Source organism: Emydura macquarii, unplaced genomic scaffold (assembly GCF_026122565.2).
Source record: "Emydura macquarii macquarii isolate MOO-44397 ecotype Brisbane River unplaced genomic scaffold, CSIRO-AGI_Emac_v2 contig_3451, whole genome shotgun sequence".
In the NCBI taxonomy this organism is placed as follows: domain Eukaryota; kingdom Metazoa; phylum Chordata; order Testudines; family Chelidae; genus Emydura; species Emydura macquarii.
The window spans coordinates 1,104,682-1,125,918 of NW_027133588.1; the positions used below are offsets into that span (position 1 = coordinate 1,104,682).

General features: G+C 49.1%; 1 protein-coding gene across 4 annotated transcripts; it reads left to right on the forward strand.

Annotated features, from left to right (window-relative positions):
* Positions 1-241: 241 nt before the first annotated feature.
* On the forward strand, positions 242-14,531 carry NEIL1 (nei like DNA glycosylase 1). 4 transcript variants are annotated; one of them, XM_067534565.1, is made up of 10 exons: positions 242-549; positions 1,559-2,043; positions 4,264-4,383; positions 5,351-5,414; positions 7,612-7,714; positions 8,854-8,978; positions 9,510-9,537; positions 10,549-10,610; positions 12,378-12,618; positions 13,344-14,531. In XM_067534565.1, the coding sequence occupies exons 2-10, from the start codon at positions 1,568-1,570 to the stop codon at positions 13,388-13,390; spliced, it is 1,266 nt and encodes a 421-aa protein (XP_067390666.1). In that variant the 5' UTR covers positions 242-549; positions 1,559-1,567; the 3' UTR covers positions 13,391-14,531. The 4 variants fall into 4 exon arrangements, 3 of the variants coding, with proteins under 3 accessions (XP_067390666.1, XP_067390665.1, XP_067390667.1); XM_067534564.1 differs by lacking the exon at positions 242-549 and adding an exon at positions 1,118-1,169; XM_067534566.1 differs by lacking the exon at positions 242-549 and adding an exon at positions 1,118-1,169 and having other exon boundaries at positions 7,615-7,714.
* The last annotated feature ends 6,706 nt before the right edge of the window (positions 14,532-21,237 follow it).

Sequence of the window (21,237 nt, forward strand, 5' to 3'; positions counted from 1 at the left end):
AGGAATGTCACAGCTGGGGGATGGTGCAGTTGCTCCTTTAGAGCAAAGCCATAGGGTGGTGAAGTGGGTAACCATCTTAACTGTAGAGCTTGAACTACATTTGGTAAATTGCTGCTGAACAGCAAAAGCCCAGGGCAGCCCTGTATTTTTAAGAAGAAGCCCATGTTCCATTAAATTGAAAGGCAATAAAATTAAAATGGTACAAGAAATAGTTTAATAATAATACCTAGCTCTTATAGCAGCAGTAGATCTGAAAGCACTTTAAAAATGTGGTCAGTATCATTATCCCCAATTTACAGATGGGGAAACTGAGGCAGAGAGAGGCTGAGCGGGGGAGTAAGTTACCGGAGGTCAGCCAGCAGCAGAGCTGGGCCGAGAAAGAAGCCAATTCTACTAAGCCAGAGGTCTGTTGCCTAGGCCACACTGCCTAGATTACACAACGTGTAACTAACCCCTGGAACTGCTTGCTGTACGATGTGGCAAATAGCTTGGTGAGATCCACCTGAGCCGTCTCCAGGGCTAAGAGCAACTCTGGGGGTAGAAGAGAAGGTAAAAGTTACAACAGCCACCGCACACCAAGGGGCTTCATGATGGCCTGGCTGACGCTACCGCTGCAGGCCAGATTGGCCTGGGCTTGGGAGAGGGATCATTTGTGGGTGAAGCTGGGGCCTGGGCTGACTTTGTGCCCAGCAGGAACTCTGCCCCTGGCACGGAACTGCAGGGCAGGGAGGCGCCCCAGCCACAGGCTGTCCAGGCGGTAGCTGGGCTGGGTGCAGGACGGAGGGGGGGTGGGGGGTTGGTGGCTGTAGAGTCACTGCTCAGGGGTGTGCGGGCGGGGGGAGCCCGCGCGGTGCCTTCCCCAGCCAGTCCTAGCGCAGGTAAGGCCCCCCAGGTAAGCAGAACGGAGGCGATGGGGAACCCCCCGCTGACCGTGTGTCGCCGCCGCGCGCTGGGAACCCACCCGAACCCGGCTGCGGTGTGGGTGGGCGTGGGCGGGTTCCCCCAGCAGCGCCGGGGCTGGAGACCTGCGCCCCCTCCCGGCTGATGGGCGCATGTGGAACTACAACTCCCGTCATGCCCCGCTCCTGCCCGCCGCCGGGCTGTTGAAGCCGCCGGTTGCTTGGCTGGGGCTGGCGCGAGCCGGAGCGGACGGGCCTCAGCTCCCTCAGGTACCCCGCGGGGCCGGCCCGGCTCTGTCACTGCTCCAGCCCCGCTGCAGGCCGGGGGGCGGGGTATTTGGGGGAGGGCCCCGGTGCGGGCTGCCCCAGGCAGGGCTGTGGGGCGCCCCGAGCGGTGTGTGTGGGGCAGTAACAGGTCAGCCGGCCCGGGGCGGGGGGGAGCCGGCCCTGCACTGGGGCGGGGGCGGGGGAGAGTGGTGGGGTGGGGTGGAGGGGAGGTAACTGCATACTGCAGAGAGATCTCCGCTGGAGAAATCCCGAGCTGGCTGCTGTAAGCGGGCTATGGCCAGGGCAAGAGAGCTGCCCGCTCCGCTGGGTGAGATGTATGTGCTAGGGTAGCTGCTCTGCCTTATGCCTGCATCTTGCCTTCCTTTCCGTAGGTGCCTAAGATGCCGGAGGGCCCCGAGCTGCACCTGGCCGGCCGCTACATCAACACAGTCTGTGCAGGGCTCGTCTTCTCGGGGAAGGTGGAGAAGTCTGAAGTGAGCAAGAACCCCGAGGTGCCGTTTGAGAGCGATGGGTACCTGATCTCTGCCGCCTCGCGGGGCAAGGAGGTCAAGCTGACCCTGATGCCGTTCAAAGAGGAGAAGAACATGCTCCCGAGTAGAGGCGGCAGGGCAGGGCAGAGCCAGAATGGACCCCAGCAGCCCATGGATCTCATCTTCCGCTTTGGAATGTCAGGCAGCTTCCAGCTCACCCCTGGGGATGAGTTGCCCAAACATGCCCACCTGCGGTTTTACACCAAGGAGAGCCCACCCCGAGCCCTCTGCTTTGTGGATGTCAGGCGCTTTGGGAAGTGGGAAGTGCACGGGATGTGGCAGCTGGACCGAGGTCCATGTGTGATGGTGGAGTATGAGAAATTCAGGTGAGATCCACCATGACCTTTCATCTCTGCTTCAGAAACTGACTGGGAGTGTGTGTGGAAGGGGGAGGCAGGAATGATAGAATTCACTGTTAAAATGTCATCTTCATGAGGAGAGTGGTGAAAAAGTATGGGGTTTTCACCATTATAGAGACATTTGTAGCTCAAATTTATGGAAACTCCCTGTCTTGGGTTGAAGACTGATTTGTCTGGTGCTTTGCATTCCCTAGATCTCACCAAGGGAACAGGCTTGGTTTAAACATCTTACCATGTGGCTTTTTTATATAACAAGCAAACCGCACAAAAATAATTCTAAAGGGTTAGAAGAGGAAAGAGCACAGCTGAGAGATTTAACTTAACAGCAGTGGCTCTCCAGTGGTGGTTTATGGAGACCACCTTGCGGATCCACTCAATTCAGCATATTGAGAACCAAGTAGTGGCAGACTGAATGGTTGGGAATGAGGTGGGTCCATAAGTAGATGTCTGTTATGCAAAGTGGGAGGCTTGTAAAAGCTGGAGATCACCTATATGAGGACATGTTAATGGGCTATGACAGAATCCCATCGAGATTAGGCTTTGATTGAGCCCTTGTATTATTTTGTCCAAGTTAATTTTACACTCTTAATATGTGTTTATTGCAGTCATGAAACAATGAGACAGAGAGAACCCTGTGGTAGCTGATTTAACACCTGCAAAACCCCATGGAGGGTAAGGAGAGGTTTTGTAGTTTGGTGGACAAAGGGCCAGATCCTCAAAGGTATTGAGGTTCCCAACTTCTATTGAAAGAGCCTAAATACCTTAGAACAGTGGTTCTCAACCTTTTTACCATTGTGGGCCTCATATGCAGCTCTCTCTGAGTTATGTGGGCCGCATCCACACAATATATATATACTACCTGTATGGCCCTGAGGATGTGTCATGTGCTGTAGCTGTGTGCTGATTGGGCCACGGGTTGAGAACCACTGCCTTAGAGGCTCTGGGCCCAAGTGCCCACTTTGTATTTCACAGGTAGAATTCATAGCTAAAGGATGTATCACAGACTGATCAAGGTTTGAGATTGAAAGAGGTCATTGGGTTGTCTAGTCCACACACGCATGCCTGCGCACCCAAGTATTATGCGGTACCTTCATTAGTGGATTTTCAGGGTTAGTTTTGAATTTGCTGAGTTTTGGGGTTTCCACCATTTCCCTTCCAGTCTTTTTCCCTCTCATATTCTTAAATCTTCCTTTCTCTAATTGTATCCTACTCAGTAATTAGAGGCTTGGTGAGTTTGTTGGTTAATTCCATGAGCACCTGGTCAACGGCAGGTTGTATAAAAGAATTCCAATATCTCAGGCATTGTGAGTCCTTCTTAGTTTCACCGCCAGATTGATGAATGGGCTACTCCCTCTTTCTGAATGGCCGCTGATATTTATTTTCCTTTGGCAGCATTGCTTGTACCCTTGTCTCTTCCCTGCAAGCCTCGCCTGACTGTAAATGTTCATGTTCCATTATCTCTTTGCTCTTCCCTGTGCAGGTCTTAGAGCAGCCCTTCATAAAGCCACTCTTTAAAAGCTGCTTCTTGTTCTTTGTATATGTCTGTTTCAGAAGATTCTTGAACTGCCTTCGGTGCCTTAATAGCAATCAATGTCTCTTACTATTCCTCCAGCCTTCTTTACACTGTGTTGGGTCTTTAATGCTTCCTCTTATCACACATGCTCACTTTCTTAATTTGCTTCTCTGGAATTCAATGCCTTTATAATTGCTGCATTCCGGGAACCCATTCCCTACAGGGCTGAATTCAAATAGCTTGCAACACTGGAACTGCAAGTCCTTGCACTGCTACTGCTAAGGAAATTGAGGGCATCATCCCTGTACCTTTACCCGAAGGGTTTCATTACCGGATTGCACCTCTCTTATTGTAACTCCTCTTGATATCTAATGCTGCCCCTTCTCTCGCCTACACAGCCTGGTTGCATCTATATTTACAGTCTTGCTATAAATATATGCAAGTTTCACTTGTGCTCCCTAGACCATAGCCTCCGTCATTTAGTTTCACTTCTCCTTCTTGCTTGTTTTGTCCGGAGGCAGAGCCTTCTGAAGCACAACACCCTACGGGAGAACAGCTCCCCTCCCATTTTGGTTACTGTGTTGGAAGCACATGACGGGTTGAGTGAGGTTGTTGTTTCCCCGGCCCCTCTTCCCTAGCTGAAAGCCTGCCTGATAGGCCTTGCTGTCTTCCAGGGAGAATGTGCTGAGGAACCTGTCAGACAAGGCTTTCAACAAGCCCATCTGCGAAGCCCTGTTAAATCAGAAATTTTTCAATGGGATTGGCAACTACCTCCGAGCTGAGATTCTCTACAGGTGAGTAGGGTGCAGAGTGGAGAAGAGGAGGATGGCCTGATGGAGATGTGGGTCCAATTCCCTATTCCACCCCAGACTCCTTTTGTGACCTGAGCAAGCCAGGCCTTGTTTACACAGGGACACTGGGGAAAGTTCATATGAAATAACTAAAGCTGTGACGTTAATGCACGTAAGTTGAAGTGCATTAAACCCCCAAGGAGGATTAAGCTATAACAAACTAAGGCTACTTTACTTCTGAATGAGTGTCCAAATGGGAGTCTATGATGCACTTTAACACATATGCCTTAACTTCACAGCTTTAGTTAACTGGTCTGAACTCCCTGTGTAGACAAGCCTGTACCCTCTGTGTGTCTCAGTCTGCCTATCAGTTCAGTGTTTTAGCACTGCCCTAGGGGTTGTGAGGATAAATCCATTAGAGAGCATGAAGTGTTTATGTACAGGGCTCCTTTTACAGTAGTGAGCAGATATCCAGACCTTGTGATTCCCACTCCTGTAGCTCGGAGACCAGCACCATGTAAGGGTCACACTGTTGACAGGCTATCCATTTCCCTAGCTGAAATACAGCAAATTCATATCCATATCCTAAGCACACACAGACAGCTGTGCCACTGCACCTCAGCTCTGAGCACCTCTGCTGTTCCTGCATTACACTCGCTCCCAACACAGCCCTGACTTTTATTTTCTCAGTGCCCTAAAATATGCTGGGCATCTCCGATCTGCCTTCAGTAACACTTTCAGTCCAGGACCTTGCCTGGGGCCGGACAGCTGAATTACGCCATGCTCATGTGCCGCACTCTGAATGCACCAATGTTTCACTGCGTAGATTACATCCAGCTCTTCAGAGGTGAAAAGCTGATGCTTTCACCCACTGTGTCACCAATCTTCCTCCACTCCCTTAGGCCAGGACTCCATTTGCATTGGTGGGCATTTGTGCTGATGTCCTCCTGTAACAGATGGACTTTCTTAGGTTAAAGATCCCTCCCTTTGAGAAGGCTCGGACGGTGCTAGAGGCTCTTCAGCATCGGAAGCAGGTGAGAAGGGTGGAGAAGGCTCACACAACTGCACAGAAATGTTCCAGCTGGTCACACACAACTCAGGGTTCAGTGCTTGCCCCGTGGTGCCTGAGGATTGCAGCACATGGGGCGTGACAGTGTGAGTGGCTCTCAGACCCTCTGCAGCCAGTTAAGAGTTGTAGCTTTAACCTTAGAACTTCCACAGCTCCTGGTTTGGGTCACGTTGCTCTTTGTTCTTGTTATAAGTGGCTGTTGTCTTGGAGTCATGACTTATGTGGGAGCTGAGGCCAGACAGTGTGATTTCAGGGCCCGTTCCGTGTCTCACAAAATCTCTTCTAAGGGGGGATCTTTAGTGTAATTCTTCGGGTGTTAGCCCCCCGTGACATGAGGCCACACTGCCCTGACCTGGAATCTGTCAGATTCCCCCCTGCTCAGCCAGATCGTTCTGTGCATGGCTTGGATGGGTGACCTGTGCAGAGAGTAGTGCTGAGTCAGGCCTGGAGCAGGCAATGCCCCAGCATGCGTTTTGGAGTTGCTGTGCTGCAGGAGGGGTGGTTTTCTGGAGAGCTGTGAGACTGATGTCCTGCTCCCATGTGGTCAGTAAAGCTCCTCTGGCGCCCTGTCCAGGCAGGGATGTTAGCACCAGCACCCTGGCCAAATCCCAGCTTTGCTGACTGCATTCTGGCTCCCTCAGTTAGCCACGCAGCTTGAGTAGGAGACAGAATTCTTCACTCCCTGTGCTCAGACTTGCTGTGGGCTGTTTAACAGTTGCCACAGTTCAGTGCAGAAGTGGCTGCATTTGGCTCCTTGATGAAGGAATCACTCCCTCATGTGGCATGCAGCATGTGTATAGCTAATTTATAAAGCACGTTGGGGTCCTTTGGGAGGACAGATGCTATGCAAATGTCAGCTTATCGTCAGTTGCCTTTAACTCCTAGGCATTACTCTGCAAAAGTGCTGCACGTGAAACGTTATTTGCAAATCTTTAGCAAGATGGACCATGACTGCCCATCATGTGGCCCATCTGTGGCTCCTGTGACATGTATGCACTGTCCTTTTGCTGAGGGGGACTATGTTCTGCTTTGTACAGTAGCCACTTGCACACTTCAGTCACTTTACCATTCTCTCCCCCAACCAATCTCAAATATACTCAAAGGTATTTAGGCACCTAATGCCCATTGATTTCAATGAGAATTAGGAACCTAAATAGCTTTGGGGATCTGGGTCAAGGATCTTAGCTAAAATAGTCCACAACTAATGGACCGCAATAATTTAGGCTCCAAATCTGACAATTCTGGTCTAGTGATGAGTGGCCTCTGGAGAGGAAGTAGCTATTTTAAAAAACCTCAATACTGTTTTTGTGTGACCAGCCTTCTGCCTTCCCCTCCCACGGCCTGTCTCTGTAGCAGCAGTTAAGTTACAAACATTTGCGGTGCAGTCAATGATGCGTCCCATCCGTGCGTGACTTTTAATCTTCAGATGCTGTCTGGTTACATTCAGCCATCCGTGGAATGGTAAAGTGACTGAAATATGCGGGTGGATACTGTACGGAGGCAGATCGGCTTCCCACTCAGCAGGGGCATCTGCATCAAAGTCCATGGAGTTAGCCTTGCTTATGCCAGGGCTGAATTTGGCCTGGCATCTGGAAACTGGGAGCATTTAGTACCTGGAGGGAGAGGAAGCTGGGTTGGAGCACACGTCAGGGCAGGTTTAGGCCTCTGATGAGGGAAATCTGAGGGAGGGAGTAGCAGGATGGCCTGGCAGCTGCAGAGGAGTTGCCTTATAGGAAGGGGTTGACAGCTGGGAGGGGACTAGGGTGGATGCTTTTAGGGTGGGCCCAGCAGCTGCAAAGGAACTTGGAGTATGTTTACACTGCAGTCAGAGGTGTAAGTGCAGCACCTGTCGCCATACCCAAGCTCTCACTGATCCAGCTGGCTTGCTAAAATGAGCAGTGAAGCTGTGGCGCATAGGCTAGCCACCCGAGTACAAGCCTGCCTGGGAGCCTGGGTATGTACTCTGGAGGCTGTTAGCAAGCTAGGCTGCTCGAAGCTGGCTCAGTACACCTACACGTCCTGCACTTGCACCTCCGGTTGCAGTGTGGCTGTACCTTTGCTGCGAGGAGGAAGACCTGGATGGCTGGGGAAGGGTTGCAGGGAGAGGGTTGGCTTGGGCTCTGACTGGTCTGCTGGTTTGAATCTCCTCCTCTCCAACCCAGCAGAGCCCTGGCCTGACCTTGAGCAAGAAAGTGAAGCTAAAACGGGAGAATCCAGACCTGCTGGAGCTCTGCCATTTGCTGCCCATGGAGGTCGTTCGGCTGGGTGAGAAGGAGGCTCAGGGAGCACAGCTCAGGGTTCCTGCCCTGGAGCCAGGGACCATGGAGCCTGGGGGTGGGTGTGACTGAGCTGCACCGGCAGGAGGAGTTGCAATGAGATCTTGAATTTGGGATTAGATTCCTGCCACCTCCACCAGGGCAAAGACATTCAGTGATGGGGGAGGAGTGGGATGGAGCCCTGCTCAGGTGGGTTGGGACAGGGTTAGCAGGAAGCAGGGGCCCTATATAAAAAATACTCTAACTGGGCACTTAAGTGCAAGTGGGAGGAGACTGGGCCTTTACGTGAGAGGCAGGATGACATCATATGTGCCCTTTATGCTGCGTGGGGCGTGCCAATGTCCCCTGCGAAGCTACTTTCATCCCACTGAAATTGTTCTATTTCAACAGGCAGCTACAGTCAGAGAGCCCAGTGAGCAGGTGCATGTAGTGCCCCCCTACTCAGCCTCCAGCCAGGGGCTCAGCTCTCGAATCCCAACACAACTGCTGATTGCAGGGGACAAACTTCACTCCCTGTCCCAGCTGGGATGTGTCCTTGACTCCCTCTCTGGGACTAAGGAAGGAGAGGCCCTGTCATGATGGCTCATCCCTTATTTTCCCTCTCTTGCATCCTTTCTGCGTCGGCCTCTGCTTCAGCCTACTGTAGGTTTTGCCCAGACTTCCCCTGAGGATTTCCGTGGATAGACCCTTCCACCCCACCAGGACTAACTGGTTAGCGATCCAAGCAGCTATAGACATTGGTGGGGATGCAAAAGAAAGATGAGTGAGTGAGGCTGTACACGAGATGACCTCTTGGCTTCTCAGAGCAGTCAATGTCTCCAGCTGCTTGCGGAAATAGAGGCACTGTCTTAAAACACCAAGCTCCAGAGAGCTGAATGCTGTCAAACTGCACGTGGGCTGGAGAGGTGCACTGAAGGATGGTGCAATGCAAATCCATCTCACATTGGGTATGGGAGGGAGCCCCTGAAAGAGTTCAGAAAGCTTTAGCTGATCACTGCTGCAGCCCCCAGCAGGGGTCACTATAGAATAGAGCAAAGCCCACAGCTGATCAGCTCCTCACTTCTGGGGTTGCAGGAAAAAGCCGGTAGCTGTGAATTTTCCCTGATACTCGCTTTTGTGTTCCCCCAGGGAGGAAGGGTTACGACTCGAAGCGCTCTGGCAACAGCATAGCCTTTGAGGAGTGGCTGCAGTGTTACTGTGTACCTGGCATGAAATCACTGCGAGATAGCAATGGCAGGACCATCTGGTTTCAGGTATAAACTGAGGAGACTTTGCACTACCAGGCACTTGACTCATGATTGCTTTCCCTGCCGTGGGGCCTGCACCCTGCTACAAGAGGAGACCGGCAGGACACCTTCCCCCAGCCCCTTCCGCTCTGCCTCACCAAGAGATATTGGCTAAGTCAGTCCCAAAGTCTGTCCCTAGGACAGGAGCTTCAGAGATCTCTCCTGCTCGCCAGCAAGGAGACCAGATGTGCTCAAGAAATCCTGTCCTCCTAACCTAGGCAACTTGGAGGAGGGATGGAGAGAAGCAGGCCCCAAAGAAATGGACACCACAAATGCCAGGCCTAGGGTGCCAACATCTGGCCTTTTACGCTACACTGAGCAAGCTATTGCTGCTCTGAGACACTGTTCTTTCAATGCCTGTTGATCCAGCTAATTCACTAGTGCCCCTGCTACCAGGTGTGGCAGCTGTGCTGAGACCATTGGTGCCTGATGGGGCTTTAAACTGCATTTTGGATTGCAGATTAGGGCACTGTCTAAAAGCTCGTTCTTCCTTTGTAGGGGGAGCCTGGACCTATGGCCCCGAAAGGTAAATGGCAGCTTTACTCCATGCTTCACAGCGTTCTCTTGCTTCTGGTTAGGTTGGGAGTGGCAGGACAATTCTTCGCTTGCTGTGGAATTACGAAGGTTTAAGGAAATAAGCAAAGCTCTGAAACTCTAGCTCGCTGCCCTGAATCCAAGCCAGTAGGGTTTATGAGGTGGCAGTTCAGTGGCCGATGTGAAAGGAGATAGTGGATCTCCAAGCATCCCATTGTTGGCAGCCCCGTATCGAATGGCCTGTGTACTCTACAAGTGTCCTTGCATGTGCAGGTGAGGAAGCTTGCACTGTCACTTTCTGTGCTGTACATGCTCTATAGAGGGAGAGCTACATGAACCTGCCTGCTCTGAGTGCCCTGGGGACACTCCACAGTGTTCATGTTCTACCCCACTGGATTTTATAGCTACCAGTGCATCACATGCTTCTGTCCACCCTAGAGTGCTGGTGTATCTCCTTCCCACAGCTGGAGAGGTCTCGCCAAGACGCCATGGCTTGCTGAGTTTTCTTCCTCGGGAAGGACGGCTTGAGGTTCAGCTTAGAATTGCTCCTGTGGAAGAGAACACAGCTGTGCTCCCTGTTTTATATGGTTCTTGGTGTCCAGTGGGGAGAGAATCTCTTTTCCCTTTCCCTGTGTGTGCTGTCCAGGTAGGGATGTATGTGATATACCTTGCCCTAGATTGTCCTGCACAAGCAGCTCACATTCCCACAAGAACTTGGGCCCTGGTGACTAGAAGCTGGCTTCTTCCACGTTCCAAGAGTGAGTCAGTCTCTGCTTGCCTTAGTTCATGTGTAGTCCAGGCAAGATGTCCACAAAACCCAGGCCAGCTGTGTCCAGCCTCTCTCCGAACCATCTCCAAGCTTTCAGACAAGATGGGGGAGCTTTTCTTCCCTGGATGGCTTCCCAGAGGAGAGGGCTGGGACTAGACCTCTGCCTCAGCTGCAGTCAGGCCCCTTTCTTGCCTCCAGTTCAACTGTCATCTTAACTTTCTCTCTCTCATGCAGGAGAAAAGTCCCGCAAGAGGCGCTCGAAGGTGAATGCTGACCCTGAGGCTCTAAGTCCAAAGGTACAGAGCCTTAGGCTAGATGTCTCCTGGATTTCTCAATGTTTATAGCGGCCCCTCTGCTCCCAGGGTCAATCTCCTGCCATCTCCAGTCAGTCCCAGATTCCCCAAATCAGCCTTCACAGCCATTTTCCAGATGAAAAAACTAGAACAGAGAGGGATCAGTGTGGTGCCATTAGGGGTCAGTGAGTCAGGACTAGAACTAATAGAACCCAAACTCCCACTCCTGACCTCTAAACACTATGAAGACAATACCTCCTCTCTCAACTAACCATGTAAGTCATGGACACTTTACTGATGCATATCCTGACACTAGGGCCTGGTTTACACTTGCCACGAAATTTGGCGGCAGGCAATGGGAGATACGCAAACTACATAGAGTAGCTTGTGTATCTCCTGTCAACTTCTTAAATTCTAATTAGCGCGGCGTCCCCACTACGCTGCCCTGACAGGAAATGCCCTCCCGTGGACCTAGGGTTAATCTTTTTCCAGGGTTGGATTTATTCAATCGACTTCCAGATCGATTGAACAGGTCTCCGTTTCCGCTCAATCGATCCTGAAGAATCAATCCGTCAGCACCAAACTTGCCACCGTGAGTGAAGACATACCCTAGGAGTGTGTGCGTGCGTGTGTGTTTTGTTTGCACACACGCCTCTGCAGAGAGGCTCAGTATTCCAGATATATTCTGATAGCTGGAATCTCAACCCCGCACTCTCATTAAGATCATCCCATGATGAAATGAATGCAGTACAAGAATAACAGAGGTTACTTTATTTTTTAGTAGTCTCTACTGATTCGGCATTTCTAACTGTCGTCCGCTGGCCTCAGGGGTGGGGTTAAAGAAGCACACTTCTATTACCAGACATTAATTAACCTCACATTTGAAGGTGAACAATGTACTGCAAATGTCCATTACTTGAGTAAGTGACAAATCACTAACAGGGTCACACTGGCCAAGGAGTATCTTTGGACAGAGAAAGGAAGCATCTTAATAGTGGATACAGATGTAGCTTTTTTAATTGCTTAAGTCCATGCAAAAAGTTTAATCAAAATACAGCAGCTATTGATCTGAGGCTGTGGCATATGTTACCGATACTACTGCCCTTGTTTGGGTTAATATTAAAATGGCTAATCTATTCCCCTTTGTTATTAAACTTTGCAAAACATCCCTCCGCATCTCTGAGTGGCAGACTGTAAAGTGTGTGTGTGTGTGTGTGTGTGTGTGTGTGTGTTTGTGTGTGTGATAGAAAGAATCATGTTTATTCTGAGAGTGTCTAAGCGCCAGCCAAGAACTCCCATTGCGCTCAGTGTGGTACAAACAAAGTAGTAGACAGCTTCTGCTCCAAAGCCAATGACGTGAGCTTTGTCTTTGCTTTGCACAGCACCAAATATTCTGTCCACATTTATTGTAAGGATTAGTAGTGGTTACGTGAGCAGCTGGTGATCTGCATTCCTGAGGTGGAGAACTTTAGGGAGAACGTGGCCAAATTTTCAAATTCAGTGCCTGATTTTAGACAGGTTATCTTTTAAAACTTGCCCCAACTGCTCCAACTTGCTCCCCACTGATGTGTGTGGAGTAGACTCCATAGGGCAGATTGTTAAAGCTGTGCATCTGAAGGTTGATCCCAGAATAGCTACAGCACTTCCCAGAACAGCCTTTGTCCCCAGTTCCTCTGATCTTTAGACTTTCTAGTGAGATCCCCCAACATACAGAAGAAGCTAAAGTCACTTCTCTGTAACTGAGAGTGCACATTTCAATCATCTGCCTAGGTCAAAAAGCTGGCGTCTAAGAGAAGTTTGAAGGGCAGCAGTAGCCAAGAGAAGGAACCAAAGAGATCTGGCAGGAAGAAGGGGAAAGAGCTCGTTCAAGGAGCCGAGAACGCCAAGGCAAATGGAGCAAGAAAGCCAAGTGTCAGGTCAAGAAGGAAAGCACCTGCAAATCAAGAGTCTCCCAAAAGCGAAGATCCTGCTGCAGATGGAAAGAGACAAGCATCTGCTCGGAGAAGCACAGGTTAGATTTCTGCATTGCTCCAACATATAAGCATAGGAGGGAGGTAGGCCTGGATGTCTTATACTCTTCAAGGTCAATCTGGCTTATTTTTAAAAATAGAACAAAAGAGCTTGTGTTCTGCAGAGGAAGAACTTGTGTTCTGCCCCATCCACCACCCGCACACACTAGAATCGTTGGCCGGGTACTGGAGTTAGAAACTGAAGCTAATTCTCAGTGCATGTGTTGTGTCACCAGATCACTGACTGTAGCACGGTGGGTCCTCAGGGAATGATTTCTTCATGGAAACCAGGATAGCAGACTGGTGGGTTAGGGCAGGAGATACCTTACACAGGATCCTGTGTCCCAGTTCTGCTGCTTTGATATTAACTTGGGCTGGAGAATTTCCAAGCACTAGAATGCAAATCTCTAAAATCACCTGGTCTGCTCAAGGCAGGGTGGGTGTTGGCAGTGATGGGGGAGAGAAGGGTTAATTGCGATGTGATGAGGATGGCTCTGAGGACCCCTGCTGCAATCGAGAGGAGGAAGGAGAGGATCTAGCCAGGACTGAGATCTGAGTTATATTAGGAGGAAATTGGCACTCCCCTTTTCCCCCTACCCTCAGGATTCTCAGACAGTTGAGGTAGGTGCCTGCCCCCTTCAGTGTTTCCATGGGAGAAAGGGAACAGGCGGCTTGTCTGTCAGACTTTACCCTTTCGCTGTTTTGACCTTTCTCCCTTGTCTTTTAGGAGTAGCTATGGCTACCCGAAGATCCAGGCAGGTGAAAGCTGAATGACCAGTCTGGCACTGCATCTGTCCTCGCTCCAGCCTGGAGTAATTCAGATGAGAACTCGCTTGCTACTGCTGCACATATTGGGGGAGATGCACTGGGAGCAGCTGCTGGGGTAACTCTTCTCTGAAGCGGGCATGCCCGCTGCACTGTTTCTTAGATCCCTTCTCAGAGCAGAGACCCCGCCCTCCCCTCCCCCCAATGAAATGGAGAAGGTGATGCCGTGGTTTCAGTCTCCCTGCTCGGTTGTGGGTTTTTATTCCTTCTCAGATGCAGCTCCAGGACACGGCAATTTGGGTGGTTTTGTATCAAACCCCTTTGAAGCTGTCGGGGCTCCTGCTGGCAATTGCAGCTGAGATCTGGCAGCTCTGGGCAGGGAGGTGGGAATGTGCCGAGTGGGGGAAGTCTGAGGTTGAAGCAGTTTCCTGAGGTTCAGGTTAAAAATCCTCAGAAGACCATAGCTCAGCGTTCCCTGCTCTCAGCTGCCTTTTGCATCCTCCGTGGCTCTGGGTTCAGGGGCTGTATTGGCCCAAGCTAATGGGGACAGAGCGGGGTTTGCAGATCTTTTTATTGCCCTGGCTGATTCCAAAGTCTCGAACCCTTGCTCTGCAGGAGGGCTGAGCTTTGTAGATCAGCAGCATTTTATCTTGTGTAACTCAGGAGGAGGGCGGAAGTGGCATGTCTGAATAAGTGATTAACTTTGCTCCCGAAAACGCATGCAGTCTCTGCAAGCTCCCTCCTTGCTGTCTGAGTGTCAGAGGGGATCAGAAGGTAGGACAGCCTTGGTGGCTCTTTCAAAAATTGGCCTCTGCTGAGGGGGTGTGCAGACCTTTGCACTCATTCCACAATCTGTCACTCCTAAGCCGGGCTGCCCAGAAACCAAGACTCAGCAGCTCTGTGCCAACCTGCCGCCCTTCCCATGGTGTGGTTCTTGACACCACTGTCAATGCTTTTAACAATCTGATTTTAATGCTAACAATAAAACCTTTCCAGAAATGATCTCGTGTGGCTGCTTTGGTCTCACTGCAGGAAAGCTGTTCTGTTGTTCTGAAGGCCAAGTATCAGGGCAAAGCAGCAATAGAGTAGTATGCCTTAGAGCCAGCTCAGGACATTTTGCCGGTAATTAGCCTTTCTGGATGCTAGTGGTTTGTTTGGATGTGCCTCCTTTCCAGCCAGGTAAAGGGAGTTCCTAGTGGCCATAGCTAAGCTATGCTGGGTTCCTGTTGTAAGCATTCACATGCAGTGTGGAGGGATGCTATAGAAATACCTGTCCATAAATGGAATAAAGAAGTCTTTGTAATAACTAGGAGTTAATGACGGATTCTCCTACAGCCAATTCGTCAGTAGCCTGGACCATTTGGCTAGAACTATTTTTTTTTTTCATGTCTGGTGGGAGTGGGGGTCTTTGACCATGGGTGAGAGCCCTGGCTCCCCATCTGAATTAGGAATCTGTTGCAGTGAATCTGAAGGACTGTTAAGAGTGTCCTTATGCTCAGCACTTTTACAAAACTATGACACATTTTGTACAAAGTATGCCTTAGGAGGTATCATTTGAAAGCTCAGAATCTGCCGAACTTTAATGTCCTGGTAACGTGTGTGGCAACATTGGAAGTAAAGTTCTAAGGTTCTGTTGTATGACTTTACTGAGACATGCTCCAAGTTTAGAAAAACACCTTCAAACTCGTTCTCTGGAGACAAAGGCTAGCCAGCACCTCAGCCAGCTGTCAGCATAATCAAATGGACTATTATCTAGTTAAGTGGCCATTCTTTGGCAGGAAGAAAGGTGCGAAGTGAGAAATTTACATCTTGGCAGTGGAATAGCTGGGGGTTCCTGTGTAAACAAACTGGCTGCCACCTGCACCCCAGCTGGAAATTATCCTCAAAGAGGAGGAAAAGATATAAAAATGAGGAACAGAGGCCCCAAATCACCTCTCTCCCCTCATCTCTACACACAGCATCAATGTTTGAAATACAAAAAAGCATCACTGTACTGGGGGAGGGTCCTGGCTGGGGAGGAATCCAACCACACTGCTGTAAGCATATGTGAGCTTGTTAAGGTAGATATTTAGTTTGTTTTACTTTTTGTTTTCTTGTAACCAGTTCTGACTTTATGCCTCATTACATGTAATCACCTAAAATCTCTTTAATAAACTTGTTTTATCTAAACCAGTGTGCATTTGGATTGAAGTGTTTGGGGAAACGTCATTTGGGGTAACAAGATTTGCGCATGTCATTTTCTACTAATGAAATGACGGACTTTCTATGAGTTTGTATTGTCCAGAAGGAAAAGAGCTGCGCAGTACAAGATGCACATTTCTGGGGACAAGTCTGGGACTGGGAATTTGCTGGTGTCACCCTGCAATATAATTCAGGAATAGCTAGCTAAGAGCACTCGTAGAACTTAGCTGCGTATAGTTTACATGCTGGAGGCTGTGTGAGAGTAGCGCAGAAGTGATTGATTGCTCTCACAGCAAAGCAATGTAAAAGGCACCCCAGGTTGGAGAAATGAGGGGGGACAGCTGTCCAACAGTCCAGATTGTACCCTGGGGAATGTCACCCACCAACCTTTCCACTTTGTCATTGTTAGCCCAGGGGTTGCTAACAGGATGTTGCTAACAGGCAATGGGGAAGTCTTTCACCTAGGAAACAAGTGATCAAAGCAAGTTGTTACAGAAATGCAGCTCACTTTCCATAGGAAACACTTCTCCTGGCCTGATGCGTGATAGTGCAGTTAACCTGTGCCATGAGAGGTAATGTCCTATCCCCAAAGCAGTGTTTTTAGACTGGTATGTAGAAGTGACTCCTTGTGCAGGGCACGGTAGTGGGATGCATGGCCCAGGGTAGCACTTAAAGCCATGAAAGTCTCAATTGAGCAGGAAATGCCCCTTGCACTTTGATTCCTTTCTTTCATATTTGTCAGTGATGTCACTTGCATGTGTCTTGTGGCAAGTGGGGAATAGGGAGACATTGGTCCAGTGGATGCAGTGTTGGACTAGGATTCTGTATCTGGCTCGCTCACTGGTCTGCTGGGTGATCTTTAGTCTACCAGCCAGATTTTAAGAGTGACTTAGGATAACCTGTCAGCTAGAAAAGTGTCATTGCTGTCATAGGTAGGCACATGCCTGGTGACCATCACCAGCGTGGATGGAGATGCTGAAAATGGGTCAGTTTTTCTATATCACGTATGTTCAAAAGTTATTGGGCATCCAATCTGAAAAAAATCATGAAATCACAAAAAGCCATAACTTGAAGCAACATAGTGTAATTTTGACCAAAATTATCAGAAAGCTTCTACATACAATTGATAATGTAACTATGTACTCAAAATAGTACTGGTTTGGGAAATATTTAGCCCCAAGTGAAACATTTTATGCATTTTCCCTTACTTTTCTGCCTTTGGCTAAAGCAAAAGTCTGTAGTCATACAACTGTATGAGCTTGTTTGTACCATGTATTACATCAAAATGCTTGTCATTGTTTGTAGACTGGATTTATATGAGAAGTTTTTTCTATCTATTTTATATTTTATGACTATTGGCTACCGGCCCATGATTTCTGCACTGGCAACTGATGTTAATACAGTGTATACCATGATGAAATATTTTCAGGATATGTTCCATCTCTGGGCTAAGACAGGACCTATGTTGTGTATGATGAAGCAATCTATTGCAAAGCACAAATTATTAAATGGAGGAATCAAAATGAATTTGACCACAACCAACTTGAGAAGGGAGGTGTGCATCGTGCTATGAATTTCGTGGGTGGTATAGGCAGTGTGATGCTGGCAAGTGGATTTGAGGACATCTTTGTGGAAGCAGACATCTATGGTGCTTCAGTCATCAGCCATCCTCTAAGAGGAAAAGCATAAAAATCCACAAACTTATGAATGAGGCAATGAATCACTTGAAGTGGATGGCGCTTTGCGATTCCATGAACAATGATGATCTCCCAGAAGATGAGAAGAGACACATCTTGGAGAAAATTCAAACATGCATTGAAAGCATTTGAAGATGTGGGGAAGGCACAGAGGGAAGAGACAGTGGAAGCACAGACTGCTCTGGCAGACTTCATGAACAGCATCCAGTCACTCCCATCAGATCATGGACATTTACATTACGCAAGGAAAAATCTGTTCAGGTTCTCCCAGAACAGAAATGTAATGGATTTCTCCCAACTACCGACGGATTACAGCAGCAAAGAGAAGACAATAACAAGTCTACGGAGCTTGAGACATTTGCAGTGATGATTCCAGTGTGGTCATGTGAACTGTGCTAGATGGGTTTGTGTGACTGTAGCAGAAGCCAGACTTCTGGAAGAGGAGAAGCCAACTAACTATTATGCCCTAGCTGATAGTCACAGAGGGTGTACCGGACTGCCGACCCTTCAGTGGTTTATGGCATGACATGGCCATGGAGCAATCTGTCAACAAGGATTGTGGGAACCATCAGCACCTTTGCACAAAAAGCTAAGGCTGTGACACGTATTAACTGACTGTTCATTTTAAGGCAGCTGTAACAGCCGACACAAAACAAATGTATGGCATGCAGCCTTCAGAAAAGTTTGGTATTGAAAGAATGACCAATCCTTTTTAGCACTGAATCTGGAACGAACCCAGATAACAGCCAGCCACTTGTGAACATTGCAACATCTATTGGGGCCCCACCTAAAATAGCAGAAAATTTATGCATGATAAGAGAAAATGGCACGTAAGTAATAAAGCAGTTTGTAACCGCTGCCAAAGGCTGAGGTAGATCTCTTTGGTCCTAAAGAAAAGCATAATCTCAAATCATCTCAACAAGACAATTAAACAAAAGAAGAGGCGGACAGCAAAAGCAATTGCTATCGATCATCAGATATTCAGCAAGTTGACAGTTATTGCCTAGGGTGGAGATGTTGGTAGCCAGGGTTTGATGAAGTATGAGCTGGCACTGTTCAACTTGGGTGGATCTCTACGGAAGTGTGTTGCTCTATCTTGACTGGAGAAAAATCTGTCAGTGGTTGAGATACCACCATCCTGTGAGCCGAGATTAGCTATTATTGACCTTTATAAGGATTCTGCCAATGGTGTGCAAAATGTTTGGGGAGCTGTCTGATGAGCTGCTGAACATTATCCTTGGACTAAAATGTCAATACGCTGCTGTTGGTGCAAATCAGTTAAAACCGGTGAGAGAGCCTTCCAGAGAAATATCCAAATGCAAGAAGTTTGGAACCGCACTGTGGAGTTTCATGACATCACACAAGCAGTGAAAGTAGTGCCTGGCACCTGTTCTGCAATACCAGAACGTGAGACAGATCACAAGGAAGCAGATTCGTGAGCCAAAGTCTCAGGGAAAGAGAACGTCAAGCTTGGAGTGGAGGGAAACAGTCCCATAGTTGGGATCCTCTTTCCAGATGGTATCCTCTCGTACTAAGGTAACACGTTATTGGGAAGAGACTCAGACAGGTGCTAATAATGGGGGATTCAATTATTAAAATAGAGTTAGGTTTTTGTAATGACTGGGAGAACCACACCGGGTGAATTGCCTGCTGGCTGCAAGCCTCTCAAGACATTTAGATTGATTTGTGCGCAAAGGGGGGAGGTCATGGTACATGTCAGCACCAGTGACATAGGGAAAGGTAGAAAAGAGGTCCTGGATGCCAAATTTAGGCTGCTAGGTAAGAGATTGAAGTCCAGGAATTCTATAGTAGCAGTCTGAAATACTCCCACTTTCCCTCAGAGGGGCAGTTAGACAGGAAGAACTGCAGGGTCAATGCATGGATGAGATGATGGTGTTGGGAGGATGGATTTAGGTTTATTGGGAACTGGGGAACCTTTTGGGGAAGGAGGAGCCTATACTGGAATGATGGACTCCACCTAAACCACAATGGAACCAGCTTGCTGGCATGTAAAATTAAAAAGATGGTACAGCATTTAACCGAAGGACCAACAGATGCACAGGAGCACATGATTTGGAGCGAGAGAGTGCTTAGGGGAGGATTTACTAAAGGTGATATTCTAGTCCAGAGGTGACCAACCAGTCAGAGACAAAGAGCCAAAAACGAGCTGTTGATAATGGTAAGGGCCACATTCTCCTTACCCTCCCCCAACAGTTCATGCTGATCCCTCATTATTAGCGGCAATTGACAAGCTCCCCTCCTCTCTTAACCTCTGCCCACAATTATCTGTCAATTTCGTGGCAGCTTGTAAATTTCAATTTCCCCTCCACTCTTAACCCTGGGCAGACAATTGGCACTGATCCCTCAATTTCTGCAGCAGCTTGTCAATTTATCTTTCCCCTGTGGGGCTGCTTGTCAATTTCAGAGCAAAGAGTAGCATGCAGCTTGCAAGCAGGGGCTTGGCCACCCCTGTTCTAGTCTATATCCTAGAGAAGAGGAGAGGATAGAAGCTGATAAATTGCAGGCAGGAACTGAAGAGAGCTAGAGTCAAACAAACCAGAGTCCCTGTCTGTTGCATCACATGGAGGTAGGCAACTATTTTATAAGTGGTGGTGTACAAATAAATGTTAGCATTCTAAATACAAAGCTAGGTAAACTTGACTCTTATTAAATGTGGATATTGATATAACTGGCATCAGTGGAATGAGGATAATCAATGGGACACAGTAATACAAGGGTACAAAATCTATAGGAATGAGAGAGTAGGTCATGGGGGAGGTGGGGAGTTGCCCTATATGTGAGAGAAAGCAGTGGACTGGGGAAAAAGATAGTTGAAGCCAGCAGCTAAGCACCCAGAGAAAGGGGAGGAGAATGAGTTTAGAACACCTCCCTCCCCTGCCCTGAGCAGGTGGGGTGGGGAAGGGGAGGGCTAGGATACCTCTCACCCTGCCATGTGCACACCCCAAGCCCCAGCTCAGGGCTCAGTCTATGGCATGCATCGAGACTGCTTGTTCTCAGCTCCCCACTCTGCTCTTGGGTACTCTTGCACAGATGGCATCTCTTCTGCATGCCCCACGGTGGTCTCTGAATGAAGACCATTCACAAAGCAAGTCCATTCTCAGCTGCTGTAATATGAACTGAGCAACCTCTTTCTGCAGGGCTCTATACCTGTGGCATGCCATTCTCAGCTCCCTTACCATCCCGGTGCTGTTTGCCTGTAAGGGGGAACGTGTGCTCAGCCCCCCTCTGGCTCAAAGGGACTTAGTGGTGGCCCTGCTCAGCATTGCCATCCCTAACTTTTAGATCCCTAGAAAATCACTGGCACAACAATGCGATTCCCCAGTCAAGCCCTGAGGCTCCTTCCTCAAGAGCCGGGGAGAGAGGCACCTGCTGCACAGACAGGATGGGTGTGCTAAGCCTGGAGTTTGGCTACAGCCAGGAATCCCTCTCCTGGTCAGGTGCCTTTGGTAGTGGCCCAATGCCACCCAAACCAGCTGAGAGGAAGGCAATCTCCTGGCTCTCCTTTGGCCCAGGGTACTTACCCGTGCTGGGGAGGAGTGCAGTCTCCTGTAGCGCCTTTTGCCGTAATCATGGGGCTGTTCTGTGGGGGGGAACTGCTCCCTCAGCCCTGCCAGGTAAAGCTGTTCCTCTTGAATTAATTATTATTGGGACCAGCAAACATGTTAGACTCACTCTATAGTTGGGGGGGGGGGGGAGGTTTAGGCTGCTTACTAGGGATATAGGCATACCTGGCTCAAATTCCTCCTCTGCCTGTTAAGAAGGGGTTTGAACAGGGATTTTGCTACCTCCTGAGTGACAGGGTGCACCCTGTTTAAAGCCCCTCTCGTTTGCAGGAGGCCCTTGTCCTCTTGGGAAAGAGATGGGGGGGGTTGAATGGGGATCTCCCACCTCTCTAGGGGTGGGGCAGGAGTCCCTTGCAGGTGCACTAGCTCTGTTCAAATCCTTTTGCAGAGGGGG